The sequence below is a fragment of the Schistocerca serialis genome, chromosome 1 (genome assembly GCF_023864345.2).
Source record: "Schistocerca serialis cubense isolate TAMUIC-IGC-003099 chromosome 1, iqSchSeri2.2, whole genome shotgun sequence".
Lineage (NCBI taxonomy): Eukaryota > Metazoa > Arthropoda > Insecta > Orthoptera > Acrididae > Schistocerca > Schistocerca serialis.
In genome coordinates this window covers 318,804,136-318,822,995 of record NC_064638.1, presented here as the reverse complement: position 1 = coordinate 318,822,995, position 18,860 = coordinate 318,804,136, and the positions used below count along the sequence as shown (strand labels likewise).

At 41.5% G+C, this 18,860-nt stretch overlaps 1 protein-coding gene across 1 annotated transcript in view; it reads left to right on the top strand.

The window, feature by feature from the left end:
• LOC126469756 (KAT8 regulatory NSL complex subunit 3) overlaps positions 1–18,860 on the top strand; it is a 159,305-nt gene that overhangs the window by 67,201 nt on the left and 73,244 nt on the right. Inside the window, exons 8-9 of the mRNA XM_050096976.1 lie at positions 6,211–6,349; positions 16,038–16,186. Of these exons, the coding sequence (XP_049952933.1) occupies positions 6,211–6,349; positions 16,038–16,186 (288 nt within the window). The remainder of the gene's footprint in view (positions 1–6,210; positions 6,350–16,037; positions 16,187–18,860) is intronic.

The window sequence follows — 18,860 nt, the reverse complement described above, 5'->3', positions numbered from 1 at the left end:
GCCCTGGAGTGTACGTTTGGGTGTCTGTGTAGCTGTATGTGTGTACTTTTGCTAGAAAAAGAGCTAGTGCTTGAAAACTAATGTGAATAGTGTTTTCTGTCACGTATTTACCGGTATGTGCTTCAAGCATTGATCTGCCATAGGTGTGTGCTTTCCTTTCCCTTATTATATGCATTGTTCTATCTTGGATTCTCATTATTGTTGTTTATCTTCTATTCTTGTCTTAATTATTACTTGATTACATTTGATTTTTCAAAGAAAATAATTACCTTTGTGTGTAACAACAGAAACATGTTTACAGTAGACAACTACTTATCATGCCACTTTACAATGAACACTGATTCTTTCCATGTAGCTGACATGAATTTTCAACCATGAATCTTGGTAATCAGATAATTTATAGATGGTGTAGTTTATGAGGCACTGATTTTCTTGTTTATTGGTATGAATTTCCAATTTCTTGTCTTATATTAGATGGGAGCTCATAGAGTACCAGGCTATGGCAATTTATACGACAATACTCAATGATAGAAAGAGGTACTGAACAAGAGAAAAGAATGTAAATAAGGTGCAGATTACTGTAGTTTAGTAACAATTGGCCAGAGGATGGAAGGAGTATGTATGCCTTCCAGAACGTCGTGGACACAAAATACAAATTGGCAAAGCAAGAAACCTTGATTAGCCACTTTCAACAGAGTGCAAAGAAATACCGTATCTACTCGAATCTAAGCCGCACCTGAAAAATCAGACTCAAAATCATGGAAAAAAAAAAATTACCGAATCTAAGCCACACCTGAAATTTGAGACTCAAAATTCAAGGGGAGAGAAAAGTTTTAGACCGCACCTCCAAATCGAAACAAATTTGGTCTGTTGTAACGTGAGACACAATTTAGGTCAAATGGATGATGATACAGCTACAGTAGTATGGTTCAAGTTGTAAGCTTAACAGTTAAGCTTTACCAAGTAGCCATTGCTATGTGTCAGGCGCTCTGTCCGTATTTATACGGTTACCCTTCCTTTTTGACGTGCTTTGTCTGGTTTGAAATAATTGCTTATTTTGCTTTGATCTGATATGTGCCGTTCTCTTTGTTATAGGTGTTTATGTCACTCTAAGCTGAAAATGCATTATTGTACTGTGTCATGAATTGTTTGTCACATTCTGATCATGAGTGTTTACGACCTGTCGCCGCTCGCGGCATGGCTTGCTTTTGGCACGCTACCGCCGCTTACAATAAAAAAAAAGAGAGGAATTGTCTCATTAGCGAAACAATGGCAACGGACTGTTATTTGTTGTTACTTACACTGCTGCTTCCTTTAATAATGATCAACAAGAACCAAATAATAGACTGCGTATGATAAAAGATGTTCTGAACGAGAGTTTAGCGAAAAATTTTCTCCGTTTGAAAATCTTTGCAGACGCGTCTTAGTACATTACATTCTGCACAGAAATTAGAGTCATCTTCGATTTAGAGTCAGTTGCCGTGCATCATTTCTGACTGTATCACTATTCAGCATAAGAATAATATGAATATAAATATGACATATGTATATTCTTTCGCGTTTGCTGTTGTCTCATTCTAGTTTCGTAGTTTATTAGGCAGACAGGATTTAAATGAGATAGCAGCAAACACGAAAGAATACATGGCATAATGTTTACATTCTTCTACCTTTTCTTTTAATTTATTTAGGCCTACTGACGCAGGGGTTTTGGCGCCAGTATTTATCTTCGTGCCTGCAAAGCATGCCTGTGTAGTGCTACATATATTCGACAACAGAAGTTATTTGTGGTGGCACCTACAAACATTTTTCAGAACTTCCGCTTACTTTGCACTCGATTCTAAGCCGCAGGCGGTTTTTTGGATTACAAAAACCGAAAAAAAAGTGCGGCTTAGATTCGAGTAAATACGGTATATCCAGCCATTCAGTCGGCTAATTCTGCTGTGACATTTTTGTACATTACAAATAGCAACAGTTGCAACACTATCTTGTAGCACAGTTTTTTAAGAGATACTAACTTTCTAATTGATTTGGGTAATCATGTATATGGTAAAAATGATAGCAGATGGACAACAATGTAGGAAATGATGGATTGCTACTTACCACAAAGATGACAATGTGAAGTTGCAGACAGGCATAGTTAAGTCACAGTACGCAACACGATATTGCAGTGCCTCTGTTATTCTGATTACGATGCGACGTTCCTTTGGACATGCATGCATGAATTCGTGATTGCAAATAGGGACAACCATCAGCTGTAGAATGAAATGACGACAATGAAAATTTGTGCCAGACCGGGACTCAAAACCGGATTTCCTGCTTTCATGAGTGGTTGCTTTACAGTTTGGCTATCAGTGGACAACTCATGGCCAGACCCAAACTTCCATATGTCGTCAACCCTGCATCTACGACCTATGCTCATACATCCATTATGTATAATCCCATACAGGTGAGACGTTATACTTGAAAGTCGCTTGCCCGATATCGGCAGGTATATATGATATTGCAGTGTCTGTGTTATTCTGATTACAATGGAAAGTTCCTTTGGACTGCCATGCCTGCTACAAGTAAGACATGCATGCAAGCTTACAGTAACCTTCCAGCCACAGCCTTCATCACAAAAAGAGAAACACACACCCATGATTGCCAACTCTGGCAGCTCGGCAAGTCTGGGCCGAGGGGGATTGAGAGATTGGAAAAGGAAAGAACAGAGGAAGGGAGAAAGCTAGTGAGTGGATAGACAGAGAGCAGCACATGATGAAAGAGAGGGGATGTAAAATGGGAAGAGGGTATAGGACACAGGGGACAGAAACTGTTGGGTGGAGGGTGTTAGAGAGTAGGTTACCTTAAGCAGTGGCCAGTATAATTTCAGGAGTGGAGAATGTGTTGTAAGACAACTCTCCTCTTTGCGTGCTATCATTTGCCAAAATCTCATTTCAATATCACAAACTGCTTGTGAGATATGCGGGGTGATATCATCAAGAATGAGTGCGGCTACATAACATGAACTTTCTCGAGATTGGTTATAGATGGAGACCACTTCCCAGGTCTAAAGAAAATTCAGTATGTTAGCTAAATTTCGTACACAGCAGTATTTGGTGTAATATGCACCAAATGCAAATCCACAGTGACCCCTGTTTTTCATTGCAAAATTTTTGAATTTCAGCCAGTGCGATACTTACATGCAAAATATCCCAATAACTATGATTATTAGTAAAGTGATAGGCACTTCATCATGAAACTGATATATAAAGTTATAATTGACACAAAAACCACTTATTTACCAAATGGTTTCTTTAAAATAGTGTGAGAGAGGTTGAAGAGTTGCCAATGAGAGCAAACCAGCTTGTCGAAAATTCATGGACTTGGTTGAAAAAGGTCCATTGCAGAAAACCAGTTGTGAGTGTGCCTTCTGAGAGGCTGGATTGGCAGTTACCAGAACAGTGGATAACAGTCTAAAGGTTGTGCCTCCGGTAACATGCAGGAAGAGACTGCAGGTCTTCAAGAAACCACCAAAGCTGTCCATGGCCATTGCTAAAATCCGCTCATGTGTGTCCTGCTAATGTTTCTGCTCTTCAGAGAGTGGTTTCTTTTATTCCTAAATTATGTTCATTATCTTGAGTAGGGGTACCTCCTGTACATACAGTAGGAATTTTATGAAGGCGTTGTGGGTAAGAACTACACATTACAATGGACAAAATGGTGTCATGATGCTAACCAGCTGGTAATAACTGATTTGCTGTTGTTACAAGGGGCGTTCAAAAAGAAACGAGGTGGAGGCATAATTACAGAAACCAGTACCTGCGTGTTAGAAATATTGACCCTGGCTATTGAGACACTTGTCCCACTGTGCCACAAGGCAGTGAATGGCTGTCTCATAAAATTCCTACAGCTGCGATGTTAACCAGTTCCGCACGTACAGCTGGACGTCATCATCCGAGGTGAATCGTTTGCCCCTCAGAGCCTTTTTAAGGGGATGAAAAATGGTGTAATTAGAGCGAGAGAGGTCCGGACTGTATGAAGGGTGGCCGAGAACGTCCCATTTGAATTTCTGCAGGAATGCCACAACTGTATTGGCCATATGAGGCTTTGCATTGTCATGGAGCAGATTGACCTCATGGGTGAGATTGCCTGGTCATTTTGATTTGATCGCTTGGCGAAGGGTGGTCAAGGTTTGCGAGTAATGCTGGGATTCATTGTTGTCCCATGCTGCAGGAAGTGAATCAGAAGGGGGCTATCTGGGTCAAAGAAGAACGTCAGTATAATCTTCACCTCAGGCAACGACATCCAGCTGTACGTGCGGAACTGGTTAACATTGAATCCCCGTGAATTTTATGAGATAGCTAGCCATTCACTGTCTTGTGTCGCAGTGGGACAAGTATCTCAACAGCCAGTGTCAATACTTCTAACATACAGGTACTGGTTTCTGTAATTATGCCTCCGGCTCATTTCTTTTTGAATGCCCCTTTTCTCTTATGACATAAAATTCAGTATTAATTTCTTACTCAAGGCATGTGAATGTGCCAAGGGCCTTGCTGCAGAGGTAACACCAGTTCCCATCAGATCACCGAAGGTAAGTGCTGTCAGGCTTAGCTAGCACCTGGGTGGGTGACCATCCAGTCTGCCAAGCACTGTTGGCAATCAAGGTGCACTAAGCCCTCATAAGGCAAATTGAGGAGCTGCTTGACTGAGAAGCAGCAGCTCCAGTCACGAAAACTGACAACGACTGGGAGAACAGTGTGCTGTCCACATTTCCCTCCGTATCCACTGACACCTATAGGCTGATGATGGCATGGGGGTCAGTCAGTACTGTGAGGTCTTGCAAGGCCTGTTCAGATGGAGTTTAGGAGGCATGTGAATGTTATGTAGTTGAAATTATCATTGTGAACAAATATTTAATACACACACATTTTAATTACATCCAAAGAGTTATTTCTACAGCATTCACTTAATATTTTTATCTTTGTTAAAAAAATTACACAGTTTTGCTTAGGCTCACCAAAATCAGTAATTCATGATTGCTCTTGTAAACATTTTTTTCCATTGGAAATAGAAATACATGAAACGTAACTGAATGAAATTACTCTCTTATGTACGATTTTGAGGTGCTGATAATGCATTTTAATATATCAAACAGTGGAAAATCCAGGATGGAATGTAATGATATTATGAGATGGAAAGTTGCTACTCACCACATAGCGGAGATGCTGAGTCGCAGATAGGCACAACAAAAAGACTCTAACAACTAAAGCTTTCGGCCATTAAGATTTTTGTCAACAATAGACAGAGTATGTGTGTCTATTGTTGATGAAGGCGTTTAAGGCTGAAAGCTTTAATTGTGAGAGTCTTTCTGTTGTGCCTATCTGTGACTCAGCATGTCCGCTATATGGTGAGTTGCAACTTTCCTTCTCACAGCATTTTAATATGTGAATTTTACAATCTTCTCAGTGAATTGAATGTTCGAACAAACTTTGAGCTTTCAGCCAGTCGTTGTTCAATACATTCCATGATATTTCAGCTGGACACATGGCTTACCTAAGTAAGAGAAGATCTCCCTATAATGAGAAACTCATGACTTTATTTTCTTCTTGTGGTAAATACAAAAACAAAATTGTAGGCAACATTAATAATGACATTATAGGAAACTGCTGATAACCACAAGGTGCTGCTGTTTTTGTATTTAAGACTCCACTGAAATTGTACAGACAGTTTGTAGCCATTGCCAAGAACCATCAATTAAGAAACATGCAGTGAACTAAATTCTATTTCTTTGAATGTTTGTAAGAAGAATTTAAATCCTTCTGCAGCCATTCTTACCGGGTAGTAGTGCATGATCAACTTCTGACTATCAGTAGTGGATTTCTATGATTCAATCTGTGTAGATCCTGCCAGTGTACTAGAACAATGACTTTTTTCAAACAGAAAATATTTTAAAAATATGTCTCCCAAATGTCTGAGAACACACTGCCTTTCCATTATTTATGAGAGTTACAGTACATTTTACAATATTAGAAAAGTGGAGACATAAATTGAGATATACATATTTCCTATAAGCAACTAATGAACAGAATGAAAATATAGATAGATGGCAATAATGCCAAATACTTCTTGAATTTCAGTGGTTCTTGTGGATATAATTTACTTCCTTTCTTATATTTCATTGTAATAATATTTACATATGGTTTGATAGTTATACTTGTGAATGTTTTGTAGAGGAGGCTGCCTGGCAATCCTATAATGCTGGTAGTGCCATCACATCCTGTTCTTGGTGGTTCCCACAGCCCTAGAATGAGACAATGGGAATCATACCTTTCGGCACTGGGAACAGTTGTTACTGTTGTTCTCAAGGCAGGTTAGTGCTTTTTGGAGTTGTCCTAACCAGTTTAGCTAATTATTATGTTTATTATACCTGTCACACACTTCCTGTCCTAAAGCCTCCACCTGTACTTAGTAACCCTATCAGTGCATGTCACAATAGAGGCAGATGAGCTGGCATTGGTAGCACAGTGGGACAGTGCAGAAACCTGCCATAGAGGGTGCATATAATATGTGGTGTGGGCAGAGTTGTTTACCTGCGGGTGGCGCCACGCGGAGTGGCTGCGCGGATTGAGGCGCCGTGTCACGCATTGCACAGCCCTTCCTGCTGGAGGTTTCAGTCCTCCCTTGGGCATGTGTGTGTGAGTTGTTCCTAGCATAAGTTAGTTTAAGTAGTGTGTAAGTCTAGGGACCGATGACCTCAGCAGTTGGTCCCTTAGGTATCCACACACATTTACCTGCAGGTGGCAGTAGGTGGTGTGGGCCAGTGCTTGCTCGGAGTTTGACCAATGTGGACGTCATCTAGTGTATTATGTCATGTATTGTGCAGAGTACTTAGCCATTAGCTGTCAATTACAGCTGCAAATGGAGTTCTTCCTGTGCTAGTCTCTAAGTGGGTTCAGACCCTTGCTGCCCATAGATCAACTTGCACATTGATTTTCCCCTTATCCTTGTGTTCGCTTCAGCCACCATGGCCCTGGCATTTCAGGAATGCTGGCAGAAATGGTCGCACCTACAGGAGGAGCTGCAACAGCTCCTGCAGCAGCATACGCAGATGCTGGATAACCCAGAATATCGACTTTCTTCACGCCCTTGCCTCACTGGGGGAGGGGGAGGGGAGGGCAGGTGCCCACTGTTCTGTTTTCTGCCCCCCTCCCAACACCATTTGTGGGCTTCAGTCGTTCAGCAAAGAGGAAGGTGAATTACCTGTGGCAATTCTTGCTGCACTGGTAGGTAAGGCATATTGTCATTCCAGTCAATAAGGTTCTCTTGTTTCTGTCCAGCAGCACAAGTTTGTATGAAGTTGTCCAAAATTTGAAGCTCTTCACTGCCCTGAGAAGCTTCCCTTTGATGAGATTTGTTGGTTGTGTGCATGGTATTTTGGACATAAAACCCACACGGTGGCAGTGTGGTTGCATATTAACCAGCAACACAAGTGGCCTGGGCAGTTGTATATGGCCTGGATCGTCAGTTTGCAGCACGTCACACACAAGTGTAATTTTGAGTGTCCCAGATGAGCTGCCTCATATGCAGGCTTGTTAATTCATGATGTGATTGTCAGGTTAGCTCCTGAGCGTGAAGTTCAGGCTAGGTTGTTGACTTTGTCTGATCCTTCTTTAGATGGCGTTGCTCAAATTGCGGAACTGTATGAGCTTACGGCAGTGGCAAGGAACATCCTTCCTGACGATTGGTAGGTGGCTCAATTGAGTGTGCTTGGTAAACAGCCCGTGGTGCCCCACAGGATACACGACACAAGTTTTCCTCCTGCTGAGTCACCATGTGTTGCTGCCATTGACAATACCGGTGCAGTGGCATTGTGACCTGGCCCATCCTCACTCGTGCTGAGCTCGGTGTGTTCATGCCACTTTCAGTGTCCTAATTCCCAGCATTTTTTGGCTTCTTAGCATCTTTCTCCCTCTGCTCATTAGGCAAGCCAGTAGTCTGGTCCCCAATTGTTATTTGTTGCATGTTCACCATGACTGCCCAGACTTGGAGGTCATGTCTGGCATATGCCAATGGATAGGTCACTCGGAAACTGTTCGTGACAGTCGACAGGGCATGAGTCAATCATCAGACACCCTTGTGTTTCCACTGGACTCTGGGGCTGTCTCCGATGCCCTGTATGTGTCATCCCAGCATATATTGCTGACTTCAGTAGTAGATGTGTGGCCAGTCAAATTTCAGTTAGACAAGGGGGTGATGATCAGCCTCATTAATTTATGAATGTACGGGTTCTTGGAGTGCCCAGAGTTGCAACGGCCGCTCTGCTGAATTGTTATAGTAAACCATGCCTCTCTTTGTAATGGCAATTGACCATCTCTGCGCATTATAAAAGTGTGGAACAGCAACTTACCTTGTTAGTGGTCAATTAATACCTTTGGGCCTGAGGTGTTTTCTGTTTTTGACTTCCAGATTGTTGATAAAGTGCATTTAGTGTCTGTCTGTTCCTTTTCATGCTTTGGATCCCTTTCTGTGTTCCTACAGCCTGTTGTTTGAGAATACCTTGGCCCAAGCAGAAAATTTCGAGGCACATATGTCTCTTAAGGTGTTAGCAGTACCCAAATTTTGTCGTTCCATCGCCATCCCCTTCACCATGTACAACAATGTAAAGACTGAGTTACAGCATCACCAGGATTGGGTCATTGTTTCTCCTGTTTCGTTGAGTCAGTGGGCCACCCCTTTGGTGGTCATTCAGGAGCCCCACAGTGTTGTATGCCTTTGCAGTGTTTTTAAACAGGTGGTTAACAAGCAATGTGTTGCAGATTCATATCCCATTCCACAGTGGGCAGAATTGTTGGCAAAGTTGCCGGTGTTCCAGTATCTTTCCTGCAACAACTTGCGCGATGGTTACCTGCAGTTGCTTGGAAGTTGTTTCTTGAACTTTCCTGATCCTCAAAACCCCCTTTAGGTCTTAACAGTTTAATCATTTAATCACTTGTGTTTTGGAATCTCATCTGCACTGGAAATTTACCCAGCAGTATTTGGAGCAGTTGACTCAAGACATTCCCTGTTGCGTCAGTTACCTTGATCAGGGTGGCAATCCTTCTGGAAAACTTGGAATTCGTAGGGAATTATGTTTTAACTGGGAAAATTAGGGAAATCACATAGAATATCAGGAATTTCGTAAAATCAGGAAATTCTGCATTTTTTAATTTTATATTTTTATTTTTAAAGTAATATCTCAAAGTGTGTTAGTTACATGAGTATTATTTCATACAAATTATTGATGTTTAAAAACTTTGATTAAATTATTGCTTATGGCTGTGGTTAAATTATTGCTTATGGCTGGTATACAGCTCAACTGAGAGGCAGGGAAAGTCATTATTGTGGTATGCTGTGCCCTTCTGTCCCTCTCCCCCAAAATTTTTTCCTCCTCCATCTTTTTTTTCCCCACCCCCATATTTGAGTAGCCACCCTCTTGATGACGTCTGGGTCATGGGTCCTACTTGGGAGGAGCATTTGTGAAACCTTCATCTGGTTTACCAATAACTCCTGGAGAATGGCCTCCACTGCAAGCTGGAGGAGTGCATTTTTTGAGTAAAGTGCTTTGTAAAGATGGTCTTGTACTCACAAACGATCACATCAAGGCAACTACCAACCAAGAATATGAAGGAGCTCCAGTCTTTTTTTCATTAGTACTTCATTTTATGCTCAGTTCATTCCCCAGGTTGGTTTAAGAGGGGATTAAGTTTGTGTGGTCTGCAGATTATCAAGGGCTTTTCAGTCTCTCCAAACTTTGTTTGTGTTCTGCTTCCTATCTGGTCTCCTTTACACTGAGTAAACCTTTAACCCTGGCCTGTGACACATCTCAGTATGCCACTGGTGCCATCCTGTCCCGTTAGAACCTGGATGGCACTGAACAGCTCATGACTTACACACAAAGACATTTTCTGCTGTACAGCGTAATTATTCACAAGTGGAAAAGGAGGCACTCACTATTATTTTTGGGGGTGAAGTTCCTCCTCGTCACTATTTATAAGCCATTGACATTTATTACCACTCTAGTGCCCAGCATAGCAATTCTGATATGCTGTCATGGAAACTAGAGGGGCCTGACCCAGGGTTCAGTCAGCAGTAGACTCTTGTGTTCGTGGTGGATGATGCTGTGCAGCAAACCTCATCGATCTTTCCATTGACAGCATGCAAAGTCAAGACCACCACGGCCACTGACTCGCTTTTTCAGAACATCATTTCAGCAGTTCAGGGGGGTTGACTGGAGCACATCTCTTCTGGTACATGGCATACATTTTTTCCTACAATGTGATTGGCTCAATGTTGTCCTGGGGTGCTCATGCTTTCCATGGAGGAGCGATGTTGCTAGGCAGTTTTTCCCCTGGCATTGCATCCTTGCTGACTCAAGTTGCTGTGTGCATCCCACTTGTGTATGACTCATATGAAGGCATTGGTGTAGCATCACATCTGCTGGCTAGTGATTGACCGTGACATCAAACATCTGGTGTATTCTTGTGTGGCTTGTGCTCAGAACCAGGATGCACTGCTGCCATAGTTCTCACCTTTGCTGGTCTTTGAGCACCCTTGGGGCAGGGGTTACGTCTATTTCACTGGCCCTTTTAGACAGCAAGTGGTTGTTGGTAGATGATGTATTGTCCAATTTCCTGTACGTAGCCAAGCTGTCCTCCATGTTGTTGACTGCCTTAGTTCATGCATTGTCAGTAATTGTTTCCTTTGAGTGATCCCCCAGGACCCTGGTATCTGACAGCAGTCACCATTGTGTGCCACAGGAGTTCGAGGACTTTTGATTTGTCGTGGCTTCCAGCATCTTAAGTACTGTTATGTTCCACTTGGCTTCTAGCCTGGAGGAGGAACGCTTCATGCATAAATTTTAGCTCCAAATGGAGACGTCCATGTCTGCCACTTCCTGTGACAATGCTTTGTCAAGTTTTCTGGGTAGGTACTGGGCGATGCCATGACACCCATCAGAGGGTGCAGTCTGGCAAAATGTTTGCAGGGGTACCAGCTGCGGGCTATCCTGAATTTACTGCACCCGGAGCCGCAGACCAAGGACCACTGTGGACTGCCATTCCCCCCCCCCCCCCCCCAGTGCCTGCCATTTTGGCTCTGTCCTTTGGCTGGCAGCAGTGGTGGTTGCTGGGTGTCGTGGTGGGCCACAAAGGTCAACAGTCGTTTGTGGTGGATGTCAAAGGGGTCAACTGACTTGCCATGTAAATCAGCTATGCTCACACCCTTTGGAACATCACTGCTGTGGTTTGCTGGTCTGCCAAGCAGCAGATTGGGTCATGGCATTGTTCAGACTGAGTGCTGCCACTTGTAGCTGCTTACTTTCCTTTTGCCGCCCCCTCCCTGCATTCTGCTGCCCTCTGGTCACATACAGCAACAGCCTGTGTGAAGCCTGCACCTGTGCCTACCGATGTGGAGCCCATAATTTTAATCCACCGTTCTCCTCCTCCTCCTCCGGTCGCTGCTTCAATCCCCCAGCCTCCCCCCCCCCCCCCCCCCCCCTTCCACCTTCCTCCATTTCCAATGGAGGTGGTGTTGCCTCCACTGCGGCTAGTCAACCACCTACTGCTGCAGCATCTGTGCCCATCCACCATTCCAGCAGAGCCATTAGTGTTGCCTCTGCTGTAATGTTCTCCAGATACCTCTCTAGTTCTGTGCTGAATTTCACAGCCCAAGCCTGGTCACTTTCAGCCCTATGTGGCCATTTCACGGAGGAGGGATTTAGTATCTCCACGAGCGGACATAATGATGGAGGCAGAGAAGCTGGCATGGGTAGCGTAGCTGGATAGTGCAGAAACCTTCCGTGGAGGGCACACACGACATTTGGTATAAGCGGACCTGCTGTTGAGGTGTTTACGTGCATGCAGCAATAGGCTGGGTGGGCCAGTGCTTACTCTGAGTTAGACCAATGTGGACCTCAGCTAGTGTATCATGCCATGTGTTGTGCTAGGTGGTTAGACATTAGCCACACAACTAGCTACGTGCCGAGTTCTTCCTGTGCTTATGGTTTCAGACTCCCTGCTTCCCCTAGGTCAGTTTACATAGCAAATTCATTTCCATCTCACAGGATTCTGTTTCTCAGCTATTCTCAAGCCACCTTCGGCCCCTGAAGTATCGCGCTGACCAGATAGTGAAGTGTCGTTGTCACACCTGTGCAGATACTAAGTGCAGTGTAAGTGATTTTTTTGTTTCTTGTATCAAAGAATTTCACTTGAATCAGTTGAATCTCCTCTGGGCCAACCATCTGTCTTAGAAAACCTTTTTGCCTTTTTCAGGCTGCACACTACAGCAAAGGCTGTTTTGATTCTTTTTGGGAAAATGTTTCGCATCTAGTAGTATGATCTATTACTTCTAGCTTTCGTTTCCACAGACACCCAAATCATTTGGCCAATTGTAATCCCTGACCTCTCACTATAATTTTGCTATTTATACAGTAGTGGAATTTGTAGCAGAATGTGAGTAACTTAGGAATATAGGAGATTAATCCACAAATAGCAGAACTATTGAGCCATTGACAGACGTACTCATACATAGAAAGAAAACTTGTCAGCTTTCAGAATAAATCCTTTGTTGAGCAAGAGCACACGCATGCAATGCAACGTGCACCACTGTGCACCCCCCCCCCCTCCCCCCCCCCCCACACACACACCAATGTGTGTTTTGTGGGTGTGTATTTGTACTCTAACTCGACAAAGAATTTATTCTAGAAGCTAGCAAGTTTTCTTTCTTCTATGTGTGTGCCGCTAATGACGACTCAGCATTTATGACATTCCTTGAGCAGTTTTCTTTACTCATAAATTATTTAATTTTGCTATTTAATATTTTTTCTTGCTCCTTATATCTTAGCAATTTGTATTAATATTTAGAGGACAGGCTAGACTTCACCTTTTGCTGTTTGAAATTTCTTCATATGGCTTATTATCTGCAACTATTTTTGACCTTCATTCACTTTGAATTTTTCTACTTAGATGTTCACCCTAAAACCGATGCATCTTATATTCTCGTTATAGGTTTTTTCTGATTCTTGTGGGATTATTTGGCCATTAGCAAATAACACATTATTTAAAATAGAGAAGGCAACCACTCATTTGTGGCCGCCTGATGTGTGGATCATAGGAGCAAGTAACAGAGGAAACAGTGTTTACTGTATCTTTCGAGGTCTTGCTCATTTCCAAATACAAGTACACACATGATGACACATATACTGCAAGGTACGCTCCTGCAGGTACAGCGAGACTTGACAGTCTCGTCTTGGCTGTGGGAGGGTACGTTGGTGTGAGTGCGTGTGCGCATGTGGTTGTCTTTCCCTTATTTTATGTATTGTCTCGTCTAGAAATTTCCATTATTGTTGTAACTCATTATTTAGTTAAACAATCTGCAATCTGTTAAACTTTTCTTGTGCTTTGATTGTACTATTCTCTTCACGAACAGTTCCGCGTTTGGTGTGAGAGAGAGAGAGAGAGAGAGAGAGAGAGAGAGAGAGAGAGAGAGAGAGAGAGAGAGAGAGACTCCTCTTGTCCTATGTCTCCATTAATTTGAATAATTTTTTATTCTCTTGCTTGACAACTTGGATCAGATGCTTGCAGATTCTTCTTTTTGTTATTACTCTCCACAACAAATTTTTCTCAATTGTCTCAAAAGCTTTTATTTTGTGGTCAGTCAATGAATTGTGTTTATAAATTAAATTTAGCTCATTTTCTCAGTTACCTACTTCAAAATGAAAACATCATCTGTGGTGAATATGTCCTTCCTGCCTATCCTGCCTGGTCCCCCAAAAAAATTTTCATGAGAGATTATATAGAGTTTATTTCTTATGATTTTGCTAAATATTGTAATAACAGTATTAAGATGACTAGTTTTGATTCTTGTTTTTTTTTTCCTTAAAAAAGTTTAAAATTTGTTTTTTGGGTCTTACAGCAATCACAAGAACTTGTATTTAAAAGTTGTATTATTCTCATTGTTCATCGCTTTTCTGGTGGTATGTGGTAGATTTACCATGAAGTTTGCGAATGAGATAGCTGGTTCAATGGTTAAAGGCAGTGGACTCACTTTTGGGAGGGCTGGCATTTTGCATTTAGGAAATAGTTCACACTGGGGGATTGTACAGAGACGCTGCTGTCTGAACATTGCACAGTCTCCTGTGTAGAGATCGTAGCAATAGGCATCCCTGACGTAGAGAAGCAACTGAAAGAACTGAAAACAAATAGGCTCCCAGGCTGGACAGAATCCTAATTTGGTTTCATGGAGAGTACTCTACAGCATTGGCCCCTTACCTAGCTTACATTTATCATGAATCTCTCATCCAGCACAAAGTCCTAAGTGACTGCAAAAAAGTGCAAGTGACTCTGATGTATGAGAATGGTAAAAGGATGGATTCATAAAATTGCAGACCAATATCCTTAATATTGGTTTGCTGCAGAATTCTTGAATATATTATAAGTTTGAATATGATAAATTTCCTTGAGACAGAAAATTTTCAATCCACAAATCAGCACTAATTTAGAAAGTAGTGCTGGTGTGAAACTCGGCTTGCCCTCTTCTCATGTGATATCCTCTGAACTGTGGATGAGGGGCAAATGTACATTCCATATTCCTAGCTTTCCAGAAAGTGTTTCACACAGTGCTCCACAGCAGACTGCTAACGCAGGTCTGCACATATGGAATAAGTTTCCATATGTGTGAAGTGGTTGAAGATCTCTCAGGTAATACAACCCAATACACTGTCCTTGAGAGCAAATGTTTATCAGAGACAAAGGTATCATCAAAAGTGCCTCAGGGAAGTGTGATGCGACCAATTTTGTTCTCTATATACATTGAGGAATTGACTGATAGGGTGAGCACCAATCAGTGAATGTTTGCTGATGAAGCTGTAATGTATGGGAAAGTGTCCTTATTGAGTGACTGTTGGAGGATACAGAATGATTTTAGTAGAATACCTGTGTAGTATGAGGATGGCAGTTCACTTTAAATGTACAAAAATGTAAGTTAATTCAATGAATAGGAAAATCAATCCAGTAATGTTTCAATACAGCATTAGTGGTGTGCTGTTTGACACAGTGAATCAATCATCAATGGGTAACATTGCAGATCAGTATGAAATGCAACGAGCACTTAGAATTGGTAGTAGGGGAGGCAGATTTTTGGTTTATTGGGAGACTTTTAGAGCAATGTAGCTCATCTGTAAAGGAGACTGCACATAGAACACTAGAGTGACCCATTCTTGTGTTCTGCTCAAATGTTTGAGATTTGCACCAGTCAGATTAAAGGAAATCAATAAAGCAGTCATAGATGTGATGTTAGATATTTTACTGGTAGGTGTGATGAACATGCGAGTATTATGGGAGGTGCTTTCTGAACTCAGATGGGAGTCCCTGGAGGGAAGACAACATCCTTTTCATGAAATTTAGATAACAGATGTTTGCAGTTGGCTGTATAACAATTCTACTGCCACTACATTTTGTGTAAGGACCCATAAGGCAAGACATTAAGGTTCGTACAGAGACATACAGATAGTCATTTTTCCCTTGCTCCATTTACCATGCAGTGTATGATGGCTTGTGGAATATGTAAATTTCTGAGACAGATGTAATCTCTGTCAGGCCACCCAGATTTGGGTTTTATAAGGTTTCCTGATACTCCCTAACCCGAATGCCAAGATATTTCACTTTTAAAGGACATATCAGATTTCCTTGCCTGTTTTTGTCTCTCTGATCAAATTTTGAAACTATAATGTCTTCATTGTCAGTTTATTTTTATTTATTTACTGTTGTTTGTTTTGCACCAGTCATTTATGTGCTTGGTTCTTGTAATTAACATCATTAAATATGTAACTTGATGCTCAGGTACTAAATTCAATTAATTGAAGTACAATGTTATTAATGATGCTTAATGTCACTTATTCTGAGAATATATGTTGTGAGTAGGTAATTTTGTTGATGTAACTTATTGTTTGTATGAAGATACTTGACAGAGTAAAGTACATAAAAATTAAATTCTTTTCTTTGAGTGTTCGTTTCTTTCTGCAGGCAATGAAACAGCGAAAGCAAGTCTCTCAACGTGTTTAGACCAAATGCTCTGTGCAGCTCGCATGAAGACAGCACAAGTGCGAGCTGAATATCCTGGAAAACCTGTCATCCTTGTTGGTTGGAATGCTGGAGCTGCAATTGCATGTCAGGTAAGCTTTCTATCCTCTCATTCAGAAATAAATAGAAGGCATGCAGAGCACAAGCTCAGATTGTTAAAGGAAATCGACTTTGTCATTTTCAAAGGAACCATCTCATTATTTTTCCCAAAAGACTTAGGAAAATAACAGAAAACCTAAATCTAGTTGCCAGATAGGGATTTAAAATATTGCCTTCCAATCACAAGTCCAGTTTCTTAATTAATGTGCCACCTCACTCAGTAAACAGAAGGTGAGATCTTCATCATTAACATGCAGTGTGTGCAGATAAATTATTTCCATTATATTGATTCATCCATAGGTTTTTTCATGATTTATAGGTGCCACAAAGTGCTCCTGAAACGTATATCAGCTGTAAAAGCTGTCCGCAGTAATGAGGTTCTTCCTTTTTAAATCTTTCTCATATCAAGTAGTGTTGCCAGGAAAAAATATTTCACCAAACTTGGCATATTGATGTGCAGCACTTAACATCTGAGTAGAATTTGCAGAGTGAAGCTTAGTTGGTACAAAGGTTTTAGATATTGCTGTGTTATACCAACAGTATAAGGTTTTAGAAACATCTGAGTAAGTGTGATAAGCTTTCAGTCTAATTATTACTATCTCATCATCAAGTACAACACATCTGCATTTACACCTGCATCTATACACAAGCTACTTCATGATGAATGGTGGAAGGCTGTCATGGTACTGTTGCAATTTCCTCCATTTCCATTCCATTTACAAGTAATGTGTGTGAAGAGTGACTGTTGTTGAGCCTCCAAATAAGCTCTAACTTCTCTGATTTTCTTGTCATGGTCATTTTGTGGAACATGCGGGAGAAACTAATATGTTGCCCGACTCTTCTAGGAATGTATGTTCTCAGTATTTCAAAAGTTAGCTTCACTGTGGCACAGAGCATCTGTCTTGTATTGTCTGCCACTGGAGTTCGTTGAGCATCATCATAATACTTCGACACATACTAAACAATCCAGTGGCAAAAGCTGCTAAATGATCTAGTGACAAAAGTGCCATTCTTCATTGCATCTTCACTCTCTCTCACATTAATCCTGGATTGCAGATGTGAAAAACTCTTTAAGAATCCATCAGACAAGTGGTTTTGTCTTACTTTCATGAATGAATTACTTTTTCCTAAGATTCTCCTCATGAATCTCAGTCTGGCATCTGCTTTTCCTACAACTATTTTTGTGTTATTTTCCACTTTAGGTTGCTGTGGATGGTTACTCATTCCAGTTACTGTTTTCAGTTATTTATTGTAACTAGTATAATCAAGGAGCAATGAATCTCTTCCCCTTTTTATATGCTATAATTTACATTCAGAGTCAGTCACCAGTGTGTGCACCAGTTGTGGATCCCCTGGTAGTTTTTAGGGTTCTATACATCAATTGGTTAAAAGAAAACCCTTATATAAGGGGCATTCAAAAAGAAACAAGCCGGAGGCATAATTACAGAAACTAGTACTTGTATATTAGAAATATTGACCCTGGCTGTTGAGACACTTGTCCCACTGTGACACAAGGTGGTGGATGGCTGTCTCATAAAATTCCTGGAGCTGCGATGTTAACCAGTTCTGCACGTACAGCTGGACATCGTCGTCCGAGGTGAATTGTTTTCCTGTGCTGACCAAGATGGCCCCCTTCTGATTCACATCCTGCAGCACTGGACAACAGTGAATGCCCAGTGTTACTCGCAAACCTTGACCCCCCTTCGCCAAGTGATCAAATCAAAACAACCAGGCAGTCTCACCCATGGGGTCATTATGCTCCACAACAATGCAAAGCTTCATGTGGCCAACACAGTCATGGCACTCCTGCAGAAATTCAAGTGGGTGGTTCTCAGCCACTCTCTATACAGTCTGAACCTCTCTCCCTGTGATTTTGACATTTTTGGTCCCCTTAAAAAGACTCTGAGGGGAAAACATTTCACCTCGGACGACAATGTCCAGCTGCAGGTGTGGAACTGGTTAACATCGCAGCCCTGAGAATTTTATGAGACAGCCATTCACTGACTTGTGCCACAGTGTCTCAGCAGCCAGGGTCAATACTTTAACATACAGGTATTGGTTACTTTAACACACAGGTATTGGTTTCTGTGATTATGCCTCCATCTTGTTTCTTTTTGAACGCCTCTTATAGGATCACTTTGTAGTCCACCTGTCTGTCTGTCTTTTTTCTCAGGAACAGCTAGACATATCAAATTGAAATTTATGTCACAGACTAAGTTATGTACTCTTGGCGGTGTAATAAATGTAAGCCTCCAAGTCAAAGCCTCCAAGTCAGTGCAACCAAGGCTGCAACCATTGTGGTCACATATTTTGAGACTCACAAATTCATTCATCAAAACCTAGGGTGCTTCCCGTTGGCCTAGAATTATAAAATTTAGCAAAATGGTATGTTTCATAGTACAACCAAAGTAAAGAATTTGAAAATTGTAAGTTTTTAACTATATCTCACACAAAAAATGTTATTGTCATGTCTTTTCTGATTCTCTGCATTTTCACCTGTCTCCTGAGACACCTTTTTCTCAGGAATGGGTAGTTGTATGAAGTTGAAATTCATGCCACATACACTACTGGCCATTAAAAGATGACGTGCTACAGATGCGGAATTTAACCGACAGGAAGAAGATGCTGTGATATGCAAATGATTAGCTTTTCAGAGCATTCACACAA